Source organism: Aulonocara stuartgranti (assembly GCF_965226115.1).
Source record: "Aulonocara stuartgranti genome assembly, chromosome: 15".
Taxonomy (NCBI): Eukaryota; Metazoa; Chordata; class Actinopteri; order Cichliformes; family Cichlidae; genus Aulonocara; species Aulonocara stuartgranti.
The window spans coordinates 41,488,349-41,514,927 of record NC_138951.1 but is presented as its reverse complement, the minus strand read 5'-3'; the positions used below and the strand labels follow the sequence as shown (position 1 = coordinate 41,514,927).

Here is a 26,579-nt window from a genome sequence, read left to right as displayed (position 1 = left end):
CACACACACACACACACAGAGCATTTTATGCATCATACTGCACAACAATAATTAAGGTGATTCCATGAGCTGTAACCTCCTGTTCCCATGATTAAAACTGATAAACAATGATTTATTTCATTCAGAGTTTATTAAAGAAAAGAGATGCTGGTAGGGTTTGCAGTAGCACCGCAGGACATTCTCCTATAATATTTGCATATACGTATACATGGGCTTGCTTCAGAGACTGAATCAGCTCATGATGACGCGCTCAAACTGGGGTTGTGTTGGTGCAGCCAAAAATACATAACTGCTGTAGAGGCTGTGAGCCATGTCCCAACTGTGGTTCATATAATTTGCATTGATATTTTTTTCTTACAACCTTGAAGTTCCTAACATGAAAGTGAGCTGGTAGTCCACAGGTGCTGTAAAGAAATTTACAAACCCAAATCTACAGGCTGGAGAAGTGTCAAAAAGGAATCTGATTACTGGAACTTGAGCTTTTCAGTGAACTTTTGGGATGTTGATTATTGCTGTTTTGCTAAAGGCCATGCGCCATTACCTCTACAGCCTCCTATGGCCAACTTGGAGGCTCTCTTAAATGGGACAGTTATCTCTTGGAAGCCTATATTGCTGTGGCCATTATATCGAGGCACTGACTCAAAAGGACAAAACAGCACTGGATCAGGCCGTGTGCACACTCTCCGTCCACACTGAGACGGCGTTTGTGGTCAAGGAAAACTGAGCTTTTTTAAAACACTCTCCGAAGTGGATACATTTGAAAACGCCGTCTGATAACAATGTTAATATGCTGAATATGTTGTCTCATGAAAAAAATGTACTTCTGTAATTCAAGCCTGCCCATTTTTAAAATAGATATTTCAAATTTCTAGAAGGAAAGTAGCCAGAATACATTAAACAATCTGTCTCAAGCCATTAGTTTACTAACCATTCATAGGACAGGTGCCTGTGTGGATGTCCCTGCCTAGCCTACCAAAGAGACTCAAACATGTAATATGAATGTACCAGTCAGTCACCAGTAAAGCTCCTAATTATCTTCTATGGCCATGCAGCGGGCTGCAGAGGTGTGTGGCCATGGTTGAATTAAAGGAGATATCGTGTTCTATCTGTCAAAATCGCCTCGGTCAGAATGATGGATAGAGGCTCCATCGGGTGCATAATTCCATCTAAAGAGGAAAATTCCTCCTTCATTTTAAAGCAGCGATGCCAATTACAGCTACAGCTCAGGTCTGCTGGGCTGGCTGCTCCTCCACGCAGAGCTGCCTTTCTGGAACACTGAGCACTGAAACCCTACTAAACACATTCAGATTGGAGCTTTTCTGACATATTCATGCCCTTCAACAGCCAGTCTCACACCGGTGCGCTCACATACACACTGAAACACACAAATACGGATGCACACAGGTAGTTCTCCAGGGAAACACTGCAACCTGTGAGCGAGCAGTGGTCTGCAGAAGAGGAGGATGCCTTGGAGAGTGGTTTGAATTTTCCATCACCAGCAACTGTCGGAAAAGACGAAAAGTAAACTCCCTTCATTTTACCAGCCAAATCGTACTTTTATATCTCTGCATAATGCATGCTCATATCAATCCTTAGCCCCCAATAAGACAGATTAAAGTAGTTGTAGGGATTTTTCTCCTCCCCTGATCCAGTGCATGTTCTTGTAAGAGGGCATATTTAGTATAGGGTCGATGCTGCTGCGGTGACTTCTGCATTAAAGAGATTTCAGACTCAACTATCTGCCATCTTCCTCTGTCGTTTATCTCCCCACAACAGGCCCAACACTCAGCTTCCATGCTCAAAGGCTCATACTGACGAATATAGCCTACAGTACACAGAAGACACACAATGACAGACACACACAAGCCATACAGCGACTTGGTGTTGCACACTGATAAAGAAGCAATTAAAGCCATCAGATTTCAGTGTCGAGTAAGAATAGCGGTTTATTTACTTATTGGTGCTCCCCTCTGCCTCAGTCACTGGTGACATTGAGAGTTACTTTATTTATCTAGTTGGAGAAGTTCTCACTCTGAGCACCACTGAGAATTTGAAGAGCACCCCTGTTTTTATTTACTAATGTTATCTTGAACTTACGGACACTTTCCTTAACTTTTTCTTCATGCCGTGCACACCTGTCAGGGTTTTACCTGCAGTGGCATCAGAAGACACAATGCAATGATCCCCTCGGGAAACCCTAACAGAGAGAATGACACCTCTCTGTTTAAGTGATGAGCAGATGTCTGTAGAGTGTAAATGAATTTAGAGCTCAGCAGAGGGTACCACACATGTGCTGTGCATTTTATTTACTCGTACATTTTTTTCAGGAGCACGTTTGTCCTTTAAGCTGATTTGGTAAATCTGATTCACACAGTTGTTGATTAGGAGACTGTCCTCACTCCAGAGGTGTGGACTCGAGTCACATGACTTGGACTCGAGTCAGACTCGAGTCATTAATTTTATGACTTTAGACTTGACTTGAAAAAATGTTCTAAGACTTGTGACTTGACTTGGACTTTTACACCAATGACTTGGGACTTGAATTGGACTTGAACCGGTTTACTTGAAAAGACTTGATATTTTACCCCAAATATAAAATTTAACATGCATATTATATAGAGATTGAAAATGTGACGTCATTCACGGGTAGAACCGCAAAGGATTCTGGGAACTCGTGGCAAGCGGTACTAGCGCACGCAGGCTTTCAATTAAAATCAGTTATACAGTGATAAAAAGAAACACAAGAAGCTGTTGTATTATTAACTGCAATAGCCGGTCGCATGAAAGCCATGGGAAGCCGACGGGTAAAGAGATCGGTTGTTATCGGATTACGTCGTTGAAGAGAAATTGTTCAAGCCATGTTTCCGAAGTAACAAAGAGGCGACGGATGGCCTGGATTGCAGCCATTCAAAGATCAAATATAACGTCCCAGAACACTCCAGCTCACAGGTTAGTCTGCTCCAAGCATTTACACGAAGGTCAGTGTTTTTTAGTAGTTAATACGTCATTTTCATAACATAATTGGTGATATAGGTTACAAGCAAGTCTGGCGCTGAACAGAAATTGTCGCGCTATGCTCCTTTATTTATTGTGCATAAATAGTGAATTGTCCTGACACAATATTGCGTTTCGCTTCTGTTATTATGGTACATTGACAAAAACATATACTTTTATTCACAGGATAAAACAGGTTTTTTGTATCACTAATTGTCCAGTACGATTACAGCATACAGTATTATTGTCACTGCTACATTTCTGTGATGCTACCAGAAATTATTTCCACTGCTAATTAATTACCGTTGAGCTCAAAGGTTATATTAATAAACGGTTAAGGAATGTATATTTATGACGACGATTTGTGAGACTGGTAAACTTATGATACGTACGATGGTCTTTCGTTCGACACGGTGCGTTTCAAGGTCCTGTACCCATCTGTCGGTAAACTGTACCTGGGCTTGTTGCAGTGACCTGAAGTTACTAAACTTCATGATCGTATGCACTCACTCCAAGAACCGTATGATTATAAATATGCATATAAATGTGCTACAATGAGATAGCTGACTTCATCTAACTAGCAAATGTTGTCCAGGCTACGTTGGTGATACAGTTTTTTTTAATGTGTATGATATTTTTGTCATGCGATTTTAAAGCTGGTCCTACAACCGCATCCAAGAATAACATGCAGCTTATCTCAGAACTGTCGGTGAAAATTATTCTTGGAGCTAAGTTTAATTGAGCTGCATTTTAAAGAGGTGCAATTTCACAATTTGTGTATATTTTCTAAGTTCACTATTTTGTCATGTGTTGAGAAAAACACAGATTTTAAAATTACATGGTCTAATATTTACATTTAGCATAACTGCAACATGCTTTTTTTCGTTGTTTTTTTTTTTTTAAAGACTCGAAAGGACTTGAAATTCAAAGTTTCAGACTTGTGACTTGACTCGGACTTTTACACCAGTGACTTGAGACTCGACTCTGACTTGCCTGACATTACTTGAGACTTGACTTGAGACTTGAGGATAAAGACTTGAGACTTACTTGAGACTTGCAAAACAATGACTTGGTCCCACCTCTGCCTCACTCCAACCTGCTTTCCCCATCACCAAGGCTTAATTGCCAGTTGTTTAAAAAGAGGTGAATGCTAACTGTCTACATAGCAAGTTTGTCAGTAATAACTTAGATCAGACTAAAATGCTGATTTTGACCCTGGATTCATGCTGCATACTGTATACGTCACACTGGAAATTCCCTTTTTGAGACGTCACCATTAGTTTTGGCTTCTGCCATGTTGGTTTCATTGAACCAGATGTGACCAAACATTGATGAGAGAGAGTTAAGTTATTACTTAATGCTAGCCTCCTTCAACGGTCCCTCGTGGACACAGAAATCAGAGCCTTTACTTGGCCACAATTTTAAGAAGAATTAACTCTGTTCTCAGATCTTTGCTGTCTGCGAGTTCTTCAGACCATGTCCTTGGTTTTGTGTCCCAGCTGATCTCAGAGCCCTTGGGACAAGATAATTTCCCTCATGCAGTGCTTAGAGCTCTCCACAGTTCTGTTACTTGGCAAAAGAACTGAGCCTGTCATCCGTCCCTCGTGATTAAACACATCATGGTCAGGAAAAGTAAAAATGAGATATCTGATGACACTAAATCAGATGTTCAGTTCACCATCATCAGAGTTTTTAAATATGACAGGTGTCTTTGATAATCAGGACACCTCTGGTTCATAACAGTCTGACTCTCGTGGCTTGTAAATTAGATCACTGGTTCTTTCTTGCATTTCTCATATAGTGTTCAACAACAGCACTAAATTCGTCCAACCAACATCTGTGTTATTACTGCACAACTTTGCTCTAGTTTATTTCCTGAAGATGTATTAACTGAGCTCTAATAAGCCAACGTACACACACTTGTACGTTTCTTTGTATGAAGCACAGCAGGCTAAAGAAGGCTGGTAGTGTACCGGGGATGTATATAGGCCAGCAGCCTGGTTCAGCCCTCAGGATATTTTCTGCTCTGTTATTCCAGCATTATATCCTGACAGCCTCAGGCCAATGCAATTTATGGCGAGTACTGACTCAAGGCCATTCCCAAAGGCTGCCCCAAAACCCCTTCTTAGAATGCACCACTACAAAAATTATACAGTATAATATTTATTTAACAAATATATTGATATAATAAACCTTTAAAATACCAGAGATAGTAATGAACCTCATTAATGTTGAAAATATGTTCATGAAAATCTTCTGCTGCTGTGTGATTACAGATTTTTATTTGGGGGGGCTGTGACTCAGTGTCAACCAACTGGAAGGTCGGTGGTTCAATTCCTGGTTACTCCAGTCTGCATGGCAAAGTGTCTTTAGGCAACTTACTGAACCCCCTGTTACCTGTAATATATCTGTCAGACTGTGGTACTTATATAGTATATAAGTATATATAGCTTTAGTCAGTGAGAGTAAAAATGCACTACATAAGTACCAGGATATTTTCCCCATTCCTTATTTTAATTTAATAGAGCTGTGAAATAACTGGAAAAAGAAAAAATGTCACTGTAAAACAAAATGCATGTTCATGCATATACATTTCTCAGGCTGACCTTTTCTTAAATAGCCACTTCCTTAGTTAATTGTCAAGGGCGACCGTGGCTCAGGGGGTTGGGAATTGCATCTGTAACCGGAAGGTCGCCGGTTCGATCCCTGGGCTCTCTGTCCTGGTCGTTGTGTCCTTGGGCAAGACAATTTACCCTACTGGTGATGGCCAGAGGGGCCGATGGCGTGATATGGCAGCCTCGCTTCTGTCAGTCTGCCCCAGGGCAGCTGTGGCTACAACTGTAGCTGCCTCCACCAGTGTGTGAATGTGAGAGTGAATGAATAGTGGTATCGTACAGCGCTTTGGGTGCCTTGAAAAGCGCTATATAAATCCACTCCATTATTATTAATTGTTCAGTTACAGAAAGCAAAGTCAGATAAAAAGATTATTTGGTTTGTTGTTGTTTTTTCTTTTGTTTTTAACAATAGTGCAATCATACATCCTTCCATCACACCCAGCATCTATAGGTGCTCTATTGCTTTATTAACTATTGGATTAGATCTCAATATGGAAATAATGTAGTTGATCAAGCACGATGGCATGTTTCAGATCATGCTGTGTAAAGCTACAGCTAGTTAGGAAAAGTTATGTGAGAAAGTCGAGCACCTGTGCAGCTAGATACTGTTATTAATATTATTAATATGAAAAAAGCCCATGTAGAAACTCAGCAGTATATGTTACAGTAACTGGCATTAGACTTCAGTCTTTCCTGCTTCTGTGCTCTTCTTCTTCTTTTGTCTTCTAGATGAAGAATTATTTGAAGCTTTTTGACAGGCAGCTTGAGGTAATATACAAAATGTTCAGGTTAGCATGCTACTCAGCTGCTCTGGCTCATCTCGTCTCAAAATAGCACTTCAAACTTCTAAAGGCATAAGTAGCGGCCAGTCCTTCTCTTGGTCCAGCATAAAGGGATTGTGTTTTCCTTTGTCATGTGAATAAAAAACCTAAAGTGACAATGGCTGAAACTCTTGGAGAGTACCAAAAAGGTGATTCTGTTCATCTGGGCGCATCATTTTCAACGAGAAACGTTTCATCACTCCTCCAAGTGACTTCTTTAGTGTCTTGGAAAGCGTCCATTGGAGAGCAGATGAACGAGGTATTAAAGTAGGGTTTGTTTTGAGCCTATACTCAGAGCTAACGCTTCCCTACACAGTGCTTATGACATCACCTCAGAGGTTCCTGTACGTGTTATTGACCCGTTCATCATGCAGGTTTTTGTTGTTGGAGTTTTTTTCATCCTGTAGCAGTGACTGTGGATGATAAAACACACACTGGCATAAAGTCACATAACGGACACACATTACAGTGTAACACAACTGGGCCAAGAAACAGAAATGTAACATTTAGGACCTGCACAGAAGTGATCGCGCTTACTTGAAGGGGGGGTGGGGGGACTGTTACCTTTTTCTGCATTACACGTGATTTCCTAAACGTTTGGTTCACGACTGCATTATGCAAATTATCTTATTTTTACATTACATTACATGTGATAATTACCAAGCCATTACTTGGTAATTATCCACACATGCAGAAGTGAAGTGTAACACTAACTCTTTGGCCTGTGAGTAAACTCCACAGACAACAAAGCATTCAAAGGCTTGGCTTCAAAAAGCTTCTATTATTAGGAAACGGGTATGTGGGTGGGGGTGGGTGGGGTGTTCCCTGTGTGTATAATCATTATTTGTATTCATGTGCATGCCTGTGTGTGTGCACTACATATAATAGAACAGGCAGTCAGAGATAAATGAGAAATGCAAATAAATTCACAGAACTAATTACTCCTTATGAAATCGAGTGAAGGTCAGTCAGGTGTGCTGAGACCTTGGGAGAAAGCTTTGTGTGTGTTGCTAAAGTGAAAAGAAATAAACAGTGAAAAAATGAAATGCAGAAAATTACCTACGGAGGATATTTTTTAAAAAGTTTTAAGTGCTCATGTAGAGCACGTTTGGTCCTGAATTCTAATATAATGATTCTAACACAAAGTTAGCTTCCTGCTACGATATGTCGTCTTCCTTTTGTCTTCATGTTGGGTCTTTGTCACCCTTGTTTATTTTTTACTTTATTTATGTTGTTAAATGTATTGTCTTAAGTCTTTGAGGTCCACACCAAGAAAAAAACAATGGAAAATTTTTGTTTGCATTTCTTATTGACTTGGATGAGTAATAACCACAATCAATAATTATTTTTCAATAGACCCTGTAGTTTTTAAAATATTAATCTCTACCAAATGGTTGAGATGTCACTTCATGGTAAACGTATGACCGGTAATCACAGGCTCCATGGCCCTTCTTCATCAGGTCTTTGTCTGCCATCAGGGGAGCTCCACCGGTGCAGTTTGGTCATACAGTACCAATGCACCTGACACCAGAGGAGGTGTGCAAGTTCTGGACCAAGATGAAACTTGTGAAGAGCTGAGGTTCGTTTATGGGTTTGTATAGTGTTTTTTTTTACCCCTTAGAGGGAGCTTCTGTTGCTTTTCACTGAGGGGAGCATTGAAGAACATAGACCCCCCTGATACAGCAGCAAGTCGTGGATGATGCCAGACGAACCTGCTTGGCAGAACAATTTAAAGCCCCACTCATCTGGTTTGTTGGCAATATACTGGTGGGGAGTGCCAGCCCATGGGAGTGCCATGTGTAAATGTGTGATTTCCACATGTTATTCTTGATTTTTACAACATTTACTAACTCAGAAAGTTACAAAAATGACTTACTGAGGAAATTATTTCAGCATATTCTTGCTGTGCTAACACTTAATGTGATTTATCAACAGCAATGGATAAACAAAATAGGTTTAGTGGTCTGATTTTATGGCCAATAATCAATTTGAATAACATTTAGGTTATGTTAGCAGTAGCACCATAAAGTGACAAATCAACCTTTTGGTTGACCACTTTTAAAAAATAAATTATTAAACATTTAATTTCACTTTTTTAATGCTGTCAGGTGACACACATCTGTTTAGTAAGTCTTCTAACACTATCATAGATCAAAAAATTATATCCTTCTACCTTAGTTTAATCAAAAATGGTTGGAGAGAGTTATAAGAAGAGCCAACCGTTTACATTCACAGCGCCTTCTGGTGGATTTTTTGGGCATTACAGATGTAAACCAATTGGTAGAAAAGACTCAATAATGTAGGTCAATTTCAGTGAAAGCCTCAGTTAGATATAGGGCCTGAAAATGTGCTCTACCAATTGGTTGGGCAGAACCGTGTAAATGTGTCCGTCTGTGTACGTGTTTCTGCTTGGACACGGAGACGGGCTTTCACCCCCACAAACACGCTCCAGTGCAGTCCTCCAAAATCCCGACTGCACATTGTTGGACTCTGATGACACGTCAGTACTTCAGACTGCAGGCATACAACTGCTCACAGACTGCCTTCACACAAGCATAAAACAAGCATTAGTAATACACCGTATATAACAAAGATGCAGCAACAGTGTTGTCAGATTGGTTTCCGCAGGACTGAGTGCCAAGTTATCAGCTAACTAGCTTGCTTTGTGAGGTACAGCCATAAAATGTATGAGTGCAATGCACAGACAGAGATACCCGTGCTTCTTGGACAGGCTGTACCACATAGCAAGTCATTTTCTTTCTTAGATAACAGCATTAAAATATATGTATAACAAATGTGGTGCAGAGCTGCAGTTCAGGGAGGGAAATTAGCAGAAACTAGCTTTCTTTTTTCAAACTACAAGTATCCATTTGCTTATTAATAAATTCTTAAGTTCTTCTCTTCTCCCTGCTAGACTAAATGTTTCCTATTAGAAAGGTACCCTGCACATGTGGGAGCTGCTTGTTGTTTTTAATTGGAGATGCACTGGGCGAATGTTCTCAGCGCCCTGCCAAGTTCTCTCTCGCCGTCTGCTTTGTCCTGCCCAGCCACCCCTGCCCTCCTCTCTGCTCACACTGAGAGACTCCCCAGCTCTTTTAATTTGCCAGGAAGATCTTATTAAGAGCATATACCTCCTCCAGAGAGGTACTCTGGCATCTGCTTGATTAAAATGATGGATGGCGATGGGGATATGCTGTCTCAGAGAAATTGTAAGGCTCAGAGAGGCATTTTGTCTTTCCAGGCCTCTCAGGTCACCCTCTGACTGCCTCCTCCACACTGGTGAAATTTTGGCATCACTGAAGGCGCCAATGGCCTGAGGCTAATGTAGCGCCGCTCGAATGCCAAGAGTCTGCTCAGTGGTTGGTTGGGCACTAATAGCTGTCAAGTGTGACATCAGTTAACTGATCCCAAAGCTTTTCAATTGTTTTCAAGCAGCTTCGGGGTCAAGAAAGCAACAGTGCAATAAAATACATGCTCACAGTGCAACCAGAGGAACCGCAGAGCAATTCTGCTAGAACATCATTTAGGCAATATACTAGTTTATATTCATTTCATGGATATTCAGATGGATTTTTGTTAACATAATTTGTTATAGTAAGAAATGTGTCACGTTATACAGCAATGCTGAAAGCCACATGTCAGGAATCAGTGCTCATGTACTGTGAACCATAAGTTTCACTTGTCATATTCACAAGACAGTGCAGTCCAAAATATACTGAGCTGAAGCCAATCAAAGAACAATGCTACCTATGGCGCCAAGTAACAAAGCAATATATGACAGTGCATATAAACATTTATGCAATCATGTGGAAAAACTGACTGCATCCTATGACGGAGCATCTTGTCGAACCACCTGTAGCAGCAGTGACTTCATGCAATCATTTTGTGTATCAGTCTGTCGCATCATCGTGTTCAGTGCAGGTGTTGTTTAGTTCATTGAGATCTGTGGGCACTCGTTTATACACAGCTCACTTAAGCTCTGACCACAGCATTTGAACTTGGATACAACTTTTGTTTTTTCAATAGGAAGAGGGCCATGTGACACATCAGACTTATTGGTAATGTCACAAGAAAAACAATGGTGTGCTTGGTTTCAACGTAACTTTATTCTTTCATGAGTTATTTACAAGTTTCTGACCACTTATAAAATGTGTCCAATGTGCTGCCCATTGTGTTGGATTGTCAATGCAACCCTCTTCTCCCACTCTTCACACACTGATAGCAACACCGCAGGAGAAATGCCAGCACAGGCATCCAGTATCCGTAGTTTCAGGTGCTGCACATCTCGTATCTTCACACCATAGACAATTGCCTTCAGATGACCGCAAAGATAAAAGTCTAAGGGGGTCAGATCGGAGACCTTGGGGGCCATTCAACTGGCCCACGACGACCAATCCACTTTCCAGGAAACTGATCATCTAGGAATGCTCGGACCTGGCGTGAACTGAGGGTCCTGTTCCAATTTCTGTTTTGCCTATTCTGCAAATTCTGTGGCCGATCTGGGTCATCCTCGTTGAGATGCTGCAGTAGCTGGAGTTTGTAAGGGTGCCATTTGTGAGTAGCTAATATCCGCTGAAGCGATGTTCGACTAGTGCCACTCTCCAGCGACATGCGGCGAGTGCTACGCTGTGGGCTCTTGCTGAATGAAGCTAGGACAGCCACTGATATTTCTTCATTACTGACAGTTTTCTTGCGTCCACATTTTGGCAAATCCAACACTGAACCAGTTTCACGAAACTTAGCAAGCAGTTTGCTAACTGTAGCATGGGAGATGGGTGGTCTCGTAGGGGGTCTTGCATTGAAACCTGCTGCAATGACCCGGTTACTGCGTCCACCAGATATCAACACAATTTCGATCCGCTCCTCATGTGTTAACCTCTTCAACATGTCAATGGCTGTGAACAAAGAGAAACTTGTAAATAACTCATGAAAGAATAAAGTTACGTTGAAACCAAGCACACCATTGTTTTTCTTGTGACATTACCAATAAGTTTGATGTGTCACATGGCCCTCTTCCTATTGAAGAAACAAAAGTTGTATCCAAGATGGCCGACTTCTAAATGACCACCATGGTCACCGCCCATCTTGAGGAGTTTGCCCCTCACATATACTAATGTGCCACAAACAGGACTTTAATATCACCAACCATTCCCATGTTATTACGGTGTATCCACATAAATGGCCCACCCTGTAGAGTGTACAAAGGAAATCTGGGATGCAAAATAAAAAGGGATCTTTCTGCTTCCCAGCATGAGCATTGTTGTTTCATGTGCAAAGTATTCCCTGGCAGCCACAGTCACTGTGGGAAAGTCCTTTGTGAAAATGATCCCCGTGTGCCATGTCAGGTTGCTGAGAGACGGTCTGCCTGCTGCAGGGCTGCAGAGGTGCAGTACATGTTTGAAATAATCAGGAGAATTCTCCTAACCTGGCTGCTCCTGGCTTTCCACCACACTGAGGTCAGAATAAAGTTACTACATGATCTGGAGCCCACTGTCTATCAAAGCTGTCTACTTTTACACAACTTTCTTTTCATCAGCTGAGTAACTTTGCTACCTTTTTACCAAAAAGAACTAAACTGATGTCCACAGCTCCCATTTTATATGCCAATAAAGTCTAAACAATATTAGCAAATGGAAGTGTTGCATACTGCAAAAAACAAACCAACAGAATGAAGTGGGCCAAATGGCTTTTGTCTTATAAGAAGTATCAAAAATATCTTTACAAATACAATCTTACCTCAATTATGAACCTCTAAATAGTCAGTTCAATGTTGCTTTATGTCTGTGCAACCTGTAATCAACTTTGCAATCATTATCTTTCTTACTGAAACCTGATGCTAAAAATCTACCTTGCCTGCAGTGATTTCTTCTCCTCTTGGCAGATGTAAAATTGCTCATTGCTGTCGTCACCAAAGCTAAATTGAGATAGAGAGAGTTTTGTTGTGTCAAAGAGCTTTTGTCAATTGTACGACAACAACGTGAGGCCCATGTTGTCCGGTCAGCTGCTCAAGAATAGCTTATAGTTGTTAAGCTGCGGGATCAGCGCGCACAGCGATCTGTAACTACGAAAACACTTTTTGGTATTAAACTACAACACATGTCTGCAGACAGCCTTTAAATGAATAAGGTGCACCTGTTGGCATTTTATTGTTTTTATAAAAGCATTGAATGAGCAGCCAATAACACTACTGTATACTGTTACAAAAAACAGCTTAAAAAAACGGTAATATTCTGGGAGCTGGGGCGCCAAAATACGACCGTAAAATAACAGAAAATAACTTCCTCATGAAAATACGGTTATTTCCAGTAATGAAAATAGAGTTTGTTGCGCTAATTTTACATGGGATTCTGCCTTTTCCAAGTGCTTTTAGACATTAAATTAGGAACATTTTAACGTGATCAAACAATGAAATTACCTATAAACAAAGTGAATACGTAAATGTACAGAAATATACAGTTAAATAAAAATGGATTGCATGCCCTGGGACAGAGGCAAGGCTGCCATATCGCACCATCGGCCCCTCTGGCCATCACCTGTAGGTGGTAGGTGAAGAGTCTTGACCACGGACACAAGGACCAAGAGTGTCCAAGGCGGGGCTCGAACCGGCAACCTTCTGATCACAAGGCGAACTGCCAACTCTTGAGCCACGATCGCCCTAAAGAGCAATGATAATACTTATGTGATGTAACACAAGCTTATAGGAACCATGTTATATACTTTTCCATAGCATTACATTTGAATTCAACAGTTCGATCTTTCAAATAACGGACAGATATTTGTGAAACCATGATACATTTGTGAATCTGTATCTAAATATGCATATGTACAAACAGATACATTTAATAATCATGAAAATTATGTTTTATTAAGTTACAGTGATTTAACGTTAATTTACATTTGAAATGTGAAATCAGTCTATTTACGTAACTTTAATGATATTCTAGAAGAACAAAACTGTAAAATGCAGTAAAATACTTTCATATTAGGATTTTTTCCTACAGTGCAGCCGCGACCTTGTGGTTGTTAGTTCACATTCATTGGCCGATGCTTAGCATCATGTTATTATGTGTCCCAACATCCAATGGCATGTCACATTGTTTTCATGGCCACACCCTCACCCCAGGTGCAGAGGCCTATTTCTTTGTTGTGAATACTTTGAGATTTGTATTAATTGCAAGTCCTACCTCTACATTTATTTTTTAAAATATATAATTAGCACAGCGTGCAATGTTTTATGTTTTTATTCCTATTAATTATATTTTCACTTGTTACCTCTGAATTATTGAATCAGACCTAGATGACATGAAATCAGCACAATTATAATTCAAATGCTCCTTTAATTATTGATTATTCTCATTAATTTCCGATCATTTTATATATTTTTCCATAGTATTACATTTGAATTTAACAGATCATTCTCTCACATAACAGACAAATATTTGTGAAATTATGATACATTTCTGAATGTATTTTTACAATCTAAATATGCATATGTACAAAAAAATATTTAAAAAACAAGTAAATTGTGTTTTACTGTATTTACAGTGATGTTATGTTATTTTACCTTTGACATGTAAAATCACAGCCTACTTATGTAAATGTAATGATATTCTAGAAAGACAGTAAACTGTAAAATATACAGTAAGATACTTTGACATTACTATTCTTTGGAACAGTGTAGCTTTACTCCCAGCAGATAAACATTTGCTGACAAGAGTTTGAAGATGACTGTCTTATTAAAAATTCAAAAACTGTCTTTTTGTGATCTAAACATCTCAGATTTTTCTAGATATCTGTATAACATCCTGAAAGGAGGATGTCTTTTTAAAGGCCATTACTGAGCAGAACATGGATTGGTGAATTTGTAGTTTATTGCATTTCAAGACCTATTTTCTTACTCCAGCCCACCTGCTGAACTCAACCCCATCTCGCACCATCAGGTCTAATCAGGGTTTCCTCTGTGTTTATGGAGCTGTGGCTGCTGGGAGGTGTGGTTCACCTAAATACCTGGCCACAGCACAACACTGAGCTTGGTGTCTATTGGCTCTCATTAGCTGTGCCACTTTGCACCAATACAGTGGGCAGGGATGCACCCAGGCTGTAGCTTTTAACTGCCTCTAACAGTGTATTAACCATTAATTCAATTTAAAGACGGAATAAGAAGGTCTTCACCTTCCCATTGCACAGAATGACCATAATGCACCTGTGAATCACTGATTACCTGGCTGGCTGCTAACAATTTGTTTTCTAGCCTCTGTTGTGGGTCAAAATCTCCCACTGAACTGTTACCACCCCACCCGCTCCAGTTATTAAGTCAGCGCAGCCTACTCATCCCTGTTGTGTGACTTTATTAAGGTGAAATTAAGCCCACAACTAACTTTAAATACCACCGTTTAATAAGGCCCACTTTACAATTTTCAAATTCTGAACTAATAGCTTTAAAATTGCTTAATAACTCCTATATGTCTCATGCAGAAGGACGATAAAATGTGTATCCAGCCCCATCTGCTCCTCGTTACGTTACTTGCTAATCGGTGTTATTAGTCCGCAGCATATGGAAACTGCCTCACCAAATGGAGTACATACTGACTTTTCTAAGCAGGAAAATATCAGTGCAAACTGATTTGAAAGCTCACATATAGAGCAACACAAATCCATAGCAGGAAACTGATTGAAGTGTTAAATTCATTGAAGTGGAAAAATCAGTTTTGTGTGCAACTTGAACTGTCTCTGAGATGAACAGTGAAATGTTTCACTCCACTGCCAACCTCTCCTGCATCGCACCACATTCAGTATTTATTTGAACATGCTGGTATAACATTAGTGTGGCATCTTGATGCCTCAGTTTGAGCTTGGCGTTAATTACCTGTGCAACTCTGCAGAGCTGCAGGCTAACTGTACAATACTGTACTGTACTAGCAATGAACTTTGTGGAATCACACAAGAACCTGAAGCAGGTTTATAGTTAGCCATGGGCAGGTGATCCCTGTATCATGTCACTCCAGTTCTACATTAATAATCTGCCATATCCTGTATGGACTTTTTAAAAACAGCCCCACTGTGTGTTCCTTGTTGTCAGTTGCATTAGACATCTCTGTCAGTTGCAGCACTATCATATTTTCCTTAAAGACACACAGCCTGGTGGACGATGGGCTCAATTGCTTGTTTTGAGTTTTATTGTATGCAACATGCTGCTTATTTTCTAAATCCAGAGTAAAATAGACCATGACGCTCTGCCCTAGGGTGCCTACTGCACTTCTGTTCACTCGGTTTCAAATCAGGTGAGATTGTTGTGGTTCAAACATTCAGTTCAAGGCTTTAAAAACAGGAAACAAATGAGGCTACATCCATCACTTAAATACAGTCTATGGTTAACGATGCTAATATCCCCCGTCATTGCTTTTTTGATTTTTCTGTGTGTTACATATAGACAACTACTGATTAGCGATAATATATCCTGATGAGATCGAGGCTTGCTGATGATTTCCTGCCTTAGTTGTCAGAAAAGCTTTGGGACTCACCTTTTCATCTATTCACTTCACTGTTGACTCAGTTCGGTGTAAATTGAAAATACTGTTCACCTAATAATGATGCAGTTTTCCTTCTTGACAAAACCTCCATGGATTTCATTTAAGACACCTTTTAGGGCAAAGTATTTCCATTTGAGGGTGAAGAAAATCCACTTCCTCAGCTGAATGAAGTGAAAGCGAATTACTTTAACGTTCAGCTAAGAGCCTGAGCTCAGCTCAACATTAGAGGCTGTCAGAGGTGCAGGGTGTGAAGCTGTTAAGCTTAGCGAAGTGATGGACTGTCATATTAGGAAAACTGTTTCAGTGACTGACGCCCACCTCAATGTGATATTTTTTATAACGCTGGTATTTTGGCAATTTAAATAAAAAAAAATCATAGTTTTGTGTGATTATGGTTTTTCGTGCATTTGTGTTTTTGTAAAGTGTTGGGTTACTCTTCTTCCTGCCAAAGAGCTGATGTAAAGAAGGAGCAAGCCAGAGTGATTGACAGCAGTGGTCAGATGACACATTTCTTTACAGTAGGCTGTATGTAAACAGTCTTTGACTGACAGCCAGTCAGCTGGAGCACAATGCAGTCTCCTCTTGTGTTTCAGTAATGCAATAACAATTCTATCCTATCCTATTCTAACAAACTTTAATACAAAATATTTCTCTCTGAGTCACAGCAGATTGAGCTGTAGAGCTTAAAAACACAGTCATTTTCTCCTCTCAACTTTGTGCCTCTTTTACTGCACTCGCAGAGCACATGCATGAATATCAGGTGTCAGAATCAGAATCAGAATCAGAATGGGTTTATTGCCAGATGTTGAGGTTTACAACATTAGGAAATTGCTGCGGTGCTTCAGTGCAGACAATAAGAATTAAAGTGCTATGTAGAAAGAAAGATATGTGCATGAGATATACATGAGATATATACATGAGAATAAGAATTATGAGTGCTACGTAGAAAGATATATACATGAGTGCAGGTGGTGATCAGTGCCAGACATGAAATGATGCAGTGACACAGCGTAGGGTCATGTGTTAGTGGTGGGTACAGTCATATGGTTATTGTTCATGTGTCCAACAGCAGAGGGGAAGAAACTGTTCTTGTGGCGAGAGGTTCTGGTGCGAATGGACCGGAGCCTCCTGCCTGAGGGGAGCAGGTCAAACAGACTGTGTCCAGGGTGAGAAGGGTCAGCTGAGATCCGGGCTGCACGCCGCAGTGTCCTGGAGGTGTACAGGTCCTGCAAAGATGGGAGTCTGCAGCCAATCACCTTCTCAGCAGAGCGCACAACACGCTGCAGTCTCTGTTTGTCCCTGATAGTGGCTCCAGCGTACCACACGGTGATGGAGGAGGTGAGGATGGACTCGATGATTGCAGTGTAGAACTGCATCATCGTCCGTGTTGGCAGGTTGAATTTCTTCAGCTGCCTCAGGAAGTACATCCTCTGCTGGGCTTTCTTAATGACGGAGGTGATGGTGGGCTCCCACTTCAGGTCCTGGGTGATGGTGGTACCCAGGAAGCGGAATGAGTCCACAGAGGTGATGGGGGTGTCAGTCAGGATGATGGGGGGGAGTGGGGCTGTGTGCTTCCTGAAGTCCACAATAATCTCCACTGTCTTCTGGGCATTCAGCACCAGGTTGTTGTGGCTGCACCAAGACACCAGACGTTCAACCTCCCTCCTGTAGGCAGACTCGTCCCCGTCCGAGATGAGCCCAATGACGGTGGTGTCATCTGCGAACTTGATTAGCTTGACAGACTGGTGGGTGGAGGTGTCTTGGGAGGAGTGCAAAATCCATAACCAGCTTTGCTCTATTGTCATGGAAAATGTCAAAGATTCAGTTCTCTGTAGTCGTTAGCGGGAACAAAATCATCTGAGACAGGATGCTGTAGTGGTTACTCGGTTTCAGGCTGCATATTTCAGCTGTCTGATAAATAAATACAAAGCCTTTCCAAACTCTCTCAGCTTCCTGGGGAAACTGCGAATAACCTTCTACTGTTGTGTTCACATTAAATCTGTAGGAGAGTTGCCACTAATCGATGCAAATAGTGGCCGATATGCATCCGCTCGAGTTGAAAATATCTTAACCTCAGCAAAGAATTTACATGGTACTATGAGCTGGATTCTCCTGAGACCACCTTGTACCAGCCAGAAATGGAGGACAAGCTTATTGTCACCATTTGTGAGCAGCGGGAGCTGTTTGATTCTTTTAAATAGAGACTGGAGCAAAGGGCAGAGCTTTAAGAAAATAAAAGGCAGTGGGACTTCCTGGTAGGTTCTGAGAATCTGTTACTGTTGGATATTAAGGGAAGGTGCAAAAACATAAAAAAAGGGGGGAGGGAGCCCTGGGGGCTGTAGTTATGCTTATATCATAAAGTGTGTAGTAAACTGTGTAGTTAGCAGCGAATGCATTTATGAGTGTATTGCACAATAATTTAAGTAAAATACTATGAATACATAGACACTACAAGAAGTGTAGCAGATATTTTGGAAAGTCTGTTAGTGATCATGTTTATTATCATATTATTGTTCACTGAAAAATCCTTCATGAGGCACCAAAATTGAGAGGTCTACTTCAATGAACTGTCTGAAGTGAAGCCTAGCAGGTGACTGGCAGCCAGAACCCTAAAAATACATAACTGTAGTTCTTAATATAATCTGAAAAGTAAGTTATAAAGATTGTAAAGATGAAATTTCCTACAGTTTTGACTTGGACCAGATTGTAACCATGTCTTTTTCTACTGTAAAGCTGGACATTTACCATATTTTTTATACATAAGGCGCATTAAGCAAAACAAAACAGTCAGATAAGTCAAACTTTACTCAGCTCCTTCTTGCTTCCTTCTCTTCTGTACCATTGATTCATTAATGCTGAATCCTCTGGCAGCTGCTCTATTCCCATGTTGTTGCAGTATATTAATGACTAACCTCGTATTGTGGATGGATTATCTCAGTTGTTCTCCTGACTGAAGTTTGGTCCGTTTACAGCATCCTGCCATGCGATTGCATTTGTCTCTAACCATCAGGAACCCTCACGTTAACTTTTATCCAGTGGAAGAAAGTTAGCTTCATCCTCCAGCTTCACTGTTTATGCTAACATAGCTGTGTTTCTACCGATCACGTAGCACATCATTATATATCAGCTAGCCAAACTTCAGTAACCCTACAAACGTCACTGCTGTTTAGTTTTCTGTCTTCATTTATGTTGGAAGTGACAGCAGAGCTGTACGTTTGAATTTATTCACAAATCTCTCAGTCAGAACATGCTATATCATGTTTAGGTGGAAGCTAGCGAGCTAACTTCCTGCTAACTTCTAACTCCGTTAAATGTAATAAATTATTTTTTCATGGATTCCTGGATGTTAAACTTAATTGTTACACCTGGTAAAGCAGCAACGCTGATGATTTTATTAAAGATGAAAGAATTTAGGTTTTAACTCTCAGTGATGCTGCAGTGTTCGTTTGACTTTGGGACCTGAAAGTGACGGCGTTTAGGACCCAGATTACTCCGCAAGGCTCCTGAGTACGGCAGCCATAATGCTCAGACAATCCATCAAGCGGTGCGGCTTCGTAGCTTACAAAAGTCGTACTAATACTGAACCTTATAGCCCGAAAAGACACGGTAACCATCTAGGATTGACTCACTTTGGAGCCAGCCCCAAGTGGCCACTAATGGAATTGCAGTTTTTGGTCCCTTTTGCATGGGCTCCATGTTTTGCTCCCCCCTGTTGCCAGCAGAAACCATGACAAATGCCTGGTCTCATTTGCTTTCTGTGTGGAGCAGAGAAGCTGTTTGTTGATGTTGAAAATCTTCCAGCAGCTTTGAGGCATCTTGGCTGTCACCTCTCTTTCGTTCCCTGGGGTTTTCATTTTATATGTGTCACCGCAGTATCTTTCCTTCCCTCCTCACAACTCATTCTAAGCTCTTTATTTTAGGCTGTCATGGCACAGTGAGCTCGTCAAAGTGTGAGCTAAAATGTTTGAAAAATCTGCATCATGGTCTTTTAGAGTGTGACACAGGGTCTTCTCAGGGTAGTAGGCTTGCCATGCTACAAGGGTTTCAAGCTCAATACTAAGGAAAATACTCACTACTTGTTATCATGTCAAAAATTAAAGGGACTTTTTAAAAAATAAAAACTAGAACAGTACAAACAATATCAGTGACAACCATATTTTAAGTTGATTGATGTAGTGCACAATACATCAATGTAACTTTCAGGTTTATATCAAATATTTAAGATTTTCTAAAGTACTGACAAAAAATAGACAAACATATTGTGGGTATATAGTTTCAATTAGATAATGTAGCAGTAAGTGAGTATAATGTATACTGCAGAGGCTCACAGCAGGAACGTGATGTAAACTGATTCAACTTTATACATTTGGTCATTTATAATCTTGCATTGACCTGAACTTTTAACTTTTGACTTGTGCTTTTATTTGAATCTCTTCTGTGTGACTTTGAATTGAATGAAAACATGTAGTGAAACTTGAGGATGTTATTGAGAAGTTATCTTGGATTGCTGATCACAGAAACCATCCGAACCTCTGTGGAGAACAGCCAAAATGTAAAATGTTATATGCTGACAGGCACCAAGGAAATTATACTAATGTTAAATTAGATGTTAAATGTGTGCAGTGGTTTTTATTTGTGAACTAACTGAGGCAATCTAAATGACAAAGAAAAGATTTAAGTTTGTCTTAAGTGGCTGACAAATCGTAATGACCCTTCAGGCCTCGTATGTAGTGCCACCTCTCACTAGCTGCTCTGTACTTTGCTTCATGCTGAACTGTTGAAGAATAATGAAAAGAGCTGTACCAGAGTCGGTGCTTGTTAACCTGCTGTGTTGAAATGATTCCAGCTTTTTGCAGTTTCTATCGGCTCGCTGATGTAATTATCAGCTAAAGAAACTTCTTTTAGCTGGAGGTAATGTCTGTTTTGTATATTGTTTCATATCAATGTATATCAAAACTCTCCTGTTTGTAGAGCTTTGATGAATTTGTTCATGCTGTTTGCATATTTTTGTTACAACAAGAAGGTAATTGAAGTAATGGTTTCCTAATTGATTTGTGTATGTATACTGCTTCTTGCTATATGGAAGGATGGAGTATACATTGCTTGTTTCTTCCACTCAGCAACAGCAACTTCTATCAGCATGCCCTGCACTCTTGTGGGGTGAAAGATGTGCAATGCCTGATACTGAAATCAGAAAAAAATCCTTCAGGGTTTGATAGTTTTGTAGCTGAAGGTTCAAGCAAACTTCCAGAACCTTATTTTCTGTTATTTACCCATGAAATCGTTTTTATGTTGAAACATCTCTGCAATGCTGTTTTTAAGGAAAGATTACAGATTAGAAATCTAAATAATTGCGGTTTATTGTATGAGAAAAGCTCAAGTAGGTGTGTAAAACTGTCCTTCCTCGGAGGCACGGACAGAGGTGTGGAATGGGATTTTCAGCCTGTGATTTTATTACATTTGGTCTGTAATTTGGCAGGATTGTGATCTGACTGCATCGAGCGTGTCAGATTATGTGTGCTTGGTAGGAGCCTTTTTCTGTCACAATGCATTTTACTGGCAGTGAAATTGCATCGCCCTCGCTCTCGTTCACACAGATCCATGACGAGGAATTCTGTGGTAGGATTAGTCATGCAGTGGCCCCGCCATACTTACATTAGAGCTGGATTTCACTGTGTTTGAATTTCACGGGGGGAAACCTTACAACCTGAAGGTTTGTGGAATGAGCAGAGAAAATCTGACAGAGCCAGGCTGAGACTCGTCTGTATCGTGTCCAGGAGTGCTGATGTGTGTTTGTCTGTCTTACAGAGGACCAGATACCACACGGCTTCCCCACCATAGACATGGGCCCCCAGCTGAAGGTTGTGGAAAGAACGCGTACGGCTACAATGCTGTGTGCAGCCAGCGGAAACCCCGATCCAGAGATCTACTGGTTCAAAGATTTCCTGCCTGTGGATATTAGTAGCAGCAATGGGCGCATTAAGCAGCTGCGATCAGGTAAAGCAATCATCTCAGTCGCTTCACACACAGATTTCTGTTAAGCAATGAGAGGCACAGGATTCTTCAGGCGTTAATCATTCATTTTTAATTAGTAGAAAACCTGTTGAAAAGGTGCAATCGTGAGAGTTTGAGGAGAATCCACATATCATAATAACACTGCACTGTCTGTGCAATACAATATTTATATGTATTGAATGAGAGTCCATTTATGTTTTCACCAACAAGAGGGATGTACTAAGGAGTGTCAGAGTTGTCAGTATCACGGCTCTCCCTTCATCTGGTTAGAGCATCGTACTAACTTGTATCGGCTATGCAGACGTGAAACGCACCAGATTTTTTTTGTACTCTTAAGTGCAACATATGAATTCATATGGAGTTAATAAAGTTACAGATAAATACAAATATGTTTACTCTGTGCTCTGTGCAGCTTCATATATATATAATCTTTAAAAAAATAAATAAAATAATGGATATTCCAGCCCTATTTTAAGTGACGCAGAGGGGAAAACTGCTTCTCAGGCCTTCTGCTGTGACGCTTCAATTGCAAGTATTGTCTCGAGTAGATGCAATCAGTTCCAGCAGCCCCGTCGGAGCTGGAACATGATGCAGACTTTGACATACTGACATAGTCTCAGAGGAACAAGCCTGAAGAAGGCAACATTCAGTTGCTCCATTTTTACAGAGGAAGAGTGAAACTGAAGCAGCAGCGAAAGTTGATGAACGCTGCTGTAAAACCAGTTATCTCTAACTGGGGTTTTAGGTTTGGTTGAGCGAGTATAAGCAAAGAAAGTCTGGCTGAGTAGTGGACCTCTCCGAGCCTGGGACTTCTCTGAGCCATTTAACAATTCCTTCAGATATTAGCACCCAGGCCTGTCAGTGTCATACTGTTAGTGTTGAACACAGTTTCTGTTTTACTGGATATACAGTGGGGCAAAAAAGTATTTAGTCAGCCACCGATTGTGCAAGTTCCCCCACCTAAAATGATGACAGAGGTCAGTAATTTGCACCAGAGGTACACTTCAACTGTGAGAGACAGAATGTGAAAAAAAAATCCATGAATTCACATGGTAGGATTTGTAAAGAATTTATTGGTAAATCAGGGTGGAAAATAAGTATTTGGTCAATAACAAAAATACAACTCAATACTTTGTAACATAACCTTTGTTGGCAATAACAGAGGTCAAACGTTTACTATAGGTCTTTACCAGGTTTGCACACACAGTAGCTGGTATTTTGGCCCATTCCTCCATGCAGATCTTCTCGAGAGCAGTGATGTTTTGGGGCTGTCGCCGAGCAACACGGACTTTCAACTCCCGCCACAGATTTTCTATGGGGTTGAGGTCTGGAGACTGGCTAGGCCACTCCAGGACTTTCAAATGCTTCTTACGGAGCCACTCCTTTGTTGCCCGGGCGGTGTGTTTTGGATCATTGTCATGTTGGAAGACCCAGCCTCGTTTCATCTTCAAAGTTCTCACTGATGGAAGGAGGTTTGGGCTCAAAATCTCACGATACATGGCCCCATTCATTCTGTCCTTAACACGGATCAGTCGTCCTGTCCCCTTGGCAGAAAAACAGCCCCATAGCATGATGTTTCCACCCCCATGCTTCACAGTAGGTATGGTGTTCTTGGGATGCAACTCAGTATTCTTCTTCCTCCAAACACGACGAGTTGAGTTTATACCAAAAAGTTCTACTTTGGTTTCATCTGACCACATGACATTCTCCCAATCCTCTGCTGTATCATCCATGTGCTCTCTGGCAAACTTCAGACGGGCCTGGACATGCACTGGCTTCAGCAGCGGAACACGTCTGGCACTGCGGGATTTGATTCCCTGCCGTTGTAGTGTGTTACTGATGGTGACCTTTGTTACTTTGGTCCCAGCTCTCTGCAGGTCATTCACCAGGTCCCCCCGTGTGGTTCTGGGATCTTTGCTCACCGTTCTCATGATCATTTTGACCCCACGGGATGAGATCTTGCGTGGAGCCCCAGATCGAGGGAGATTATCAGTGGTCTTGTATGTCTTCCATTTTCTGATGATTGCTCCCACAGTTGATTTTTTCACACCAAGCTGCTTGCCTATTGTAGATTCACTCTTCCCGGTCTGGTGCAGGTCTACAATACTTTTCCTGGTGTCCTTCGAAAGCTCTTTGGTCTTGGCCATGGCGGAGTTTGGAGTCTGACTGTTTGAGGCTGTGGACAGGTGTCTTTTATACAGATGATGAGTTCAAACAGGTGCCATTCATACAGGTAACGAGTGGGGGACAGAAAAGCTTCTTACAGAAGACGTTACAGGTCTGTGAGAGCCAGAGATTTTCCTTGTTTGAGGTGACCAAATACTTATTTTCCACCCTGATTTACGAATAAATTCTTTACAAATCCTACCATGTGGATTCATGGATTTTATTTTTTTCACATTCTGTCTCTCACAGTTGAAGTGTACCTCTGGTGCAAATTACTGACCTCTGTCATCATTTTAGGTGGGGGAACTTGCACAATCGGTGGCTGACTAAATACTTTTTTGCCCCACTGTAATAAGTCTCTTAATGGGATTTGGTTTGTGTTTACATGCATTTATAGACTCGTGACCATAGCACAGACGACTGATCACAAAAATGACATAAAAAATAACAACACTTAAGGTGAAGTGGTAAGCAACAACTGAAGTTGCTAAGAGTAAAGTACACATTAAGCAAATGATGGAGGCTAATGTTTCCTACTTTGAACAGAACCTCATAGATTCAGTAATTACCTGAGCAGCACCTGTGCAGGATTATTGGCGTGCCAAGAGTGCTTAAGACCCCACAGACGGTGATGAATGTTAAAGCACAGGCAGCCCTGTAAAGCAGCTCTGTGAGGAGGCTGCCAGCATCCAAAGAAGCAGATAGTGCATCTCATTCCACCAATCCGGGCTGAGCGGCTCACAGCAGAGCTGGATGGCTGAGTAACCGAGCCCTGCGCAACCTATCAGCTGCCCTTTCTGCTCACTTTCCGAGAGAAAATAGAAATGTTTGAGTCTTGCCAAAACTCGTAAGCACCTACGCATCGTTGGATCGGCTCTTCAGGTTCAAACATCCCTCCCAGCTTTGCAGCAGTGCTAAAAAGCCGATTTTGCATCTCAGCGGGCCCGGGGCCCCTCTTGAGGCTGCTTGCATCTCAATACAGGCTGGAGACGAAAGGCTGAGAGACATGCTCTGGGACATCGCTGGCACTGAAGTTCACCCCCAGGATTTGCCCAAGTCACAGTCAGGGCCTCAGGTAGGGAAAAAAAGGCCATATATTATTAACTGAACAGCACGGCAATTTGTTTTAATTTGGTTCATAGAGCCCCACTGTCACATGGAGTCCCTCTGCAGTCGAGCACAGATGGCTTCCTTTATTGGAAAAATCAGAGTTATCCAGTGGCACGCCAGCAAAGTGAAACAGATAAAGTCATTTGTTTCAGTAGCTTTCATTATAAAGAAGAGTGACTATATTAGTTCCTTTTAAATGCCTTTGATCCATTTAAAACTTTAATAGCTTCTTTCTTTTTCAATCTGAGGCCTTTGCTCTGTTTGAAGAAAAAAAACATAAAAATCTTCTGCATGGTTTTTTCCTGCCAATATTTCAATAAAAGATGTGAAACCAATGAGGGACAAAGTTTCAGGATGAGATCTGACTGTCCGGGGGGAACAATGAGACCCAGAGAAGAGGAGCGATGCGACAGCCCTGCAGTAAACGTGGGGTGCAACGTTCACCTCCGAGTCACCACAAACCTGCGACTCAGCTGAACACTGCTGCGAGTCACTGAAAACCTCTGAGACCACGTTTTGGAAATCAGAAAGAAATCAACTTTAATTTGTAGGTGAGACTTCACTAGCAAGGACCACAACCTTCCTACTTATTACTGATAATGTTGTTCTATAAATGAGAAGCAACACTCTCAGGGAGCGGCTGCTGCTTACGTAACACCTCAGTGGGGACTGAGCTTGATACAGGCAGGCGGGCTGGTTTATAGACGTCTTACAGGAAGGGTTTGAGGTGTGATCCTGCTCATGAAATCTGGAGATCCCACTTCAGTTATTTTTGCTGCCAGATGTTCTTAAACTGGTATTTCAGTCATGTAGAACTGAAGTTTAAAATGGTGAAGATACAGATTTGAAACCAAAAGAAATCCAAGCAAAGATTATCTGACTTTTTTTTTCTTCGGATCGAGCTTACAGTACACAGAAAATCATTCTTCTGAATATTTCCAACTATTCCAGCCTCAGTCTGTGAGGTTCAACAAGAAGACAAATAAGATCAAACACCTGATAATCTTGTAATTCATCCAAATTCAGTGAAGACGCAATAATTCAGTGTGCAGTTGTTTGTTTTTGGTTAACCCCCAGAGACAGCAGTGACACCCCAAAGTGCCCACCTTTCTCAGAACCTTTCCCATCCCAGCGCCATCTTCTGTTCACACCAAACGTCCAATAAATTGTCCTTGTGGTGCAAAGAACAGAGAAGTTTTAAAGTGAGTGATTTCTGAAAACACTAAAGACTGTCCTCTTCAAAATCTTTCCAACAAGAGGTGAAACTTCATGTTGAGAGTGACAGTGAGCACTGTGCATAGCAGTAGGTGTTCTCCAGGGAGGGGAGA

At 41.2% G+C, this 26,579-nt stretch overlaps 1 protein-coding gene across 9 annotated transcripts in view; it reads left to right on the top strand.

Annotated features, from left to right (window-relative positions):
• ptprfa (protein tyrosine phosphatase receptor type Fa) overlaps positions 1–26,579 on the top strand; it is a 397,951-nt gene that overhangs the window by 225,610 nt on the left and 145,762 nt on the right. For all 9 annotated transcript variants that reach the window (XM_082506013.1, XM_082506017.1, XM_082506019.1 and 6 more), the window contains one exon: positions 21,769–21,957. In XM_082506013.1, coding sequence (XP_082362139.1) covers positions 21,769–21,957 — 189 coding nt within the window. The remainder of the gene's footprint in view (positions 1–21,768; positions 21,958–26,579) is intronic.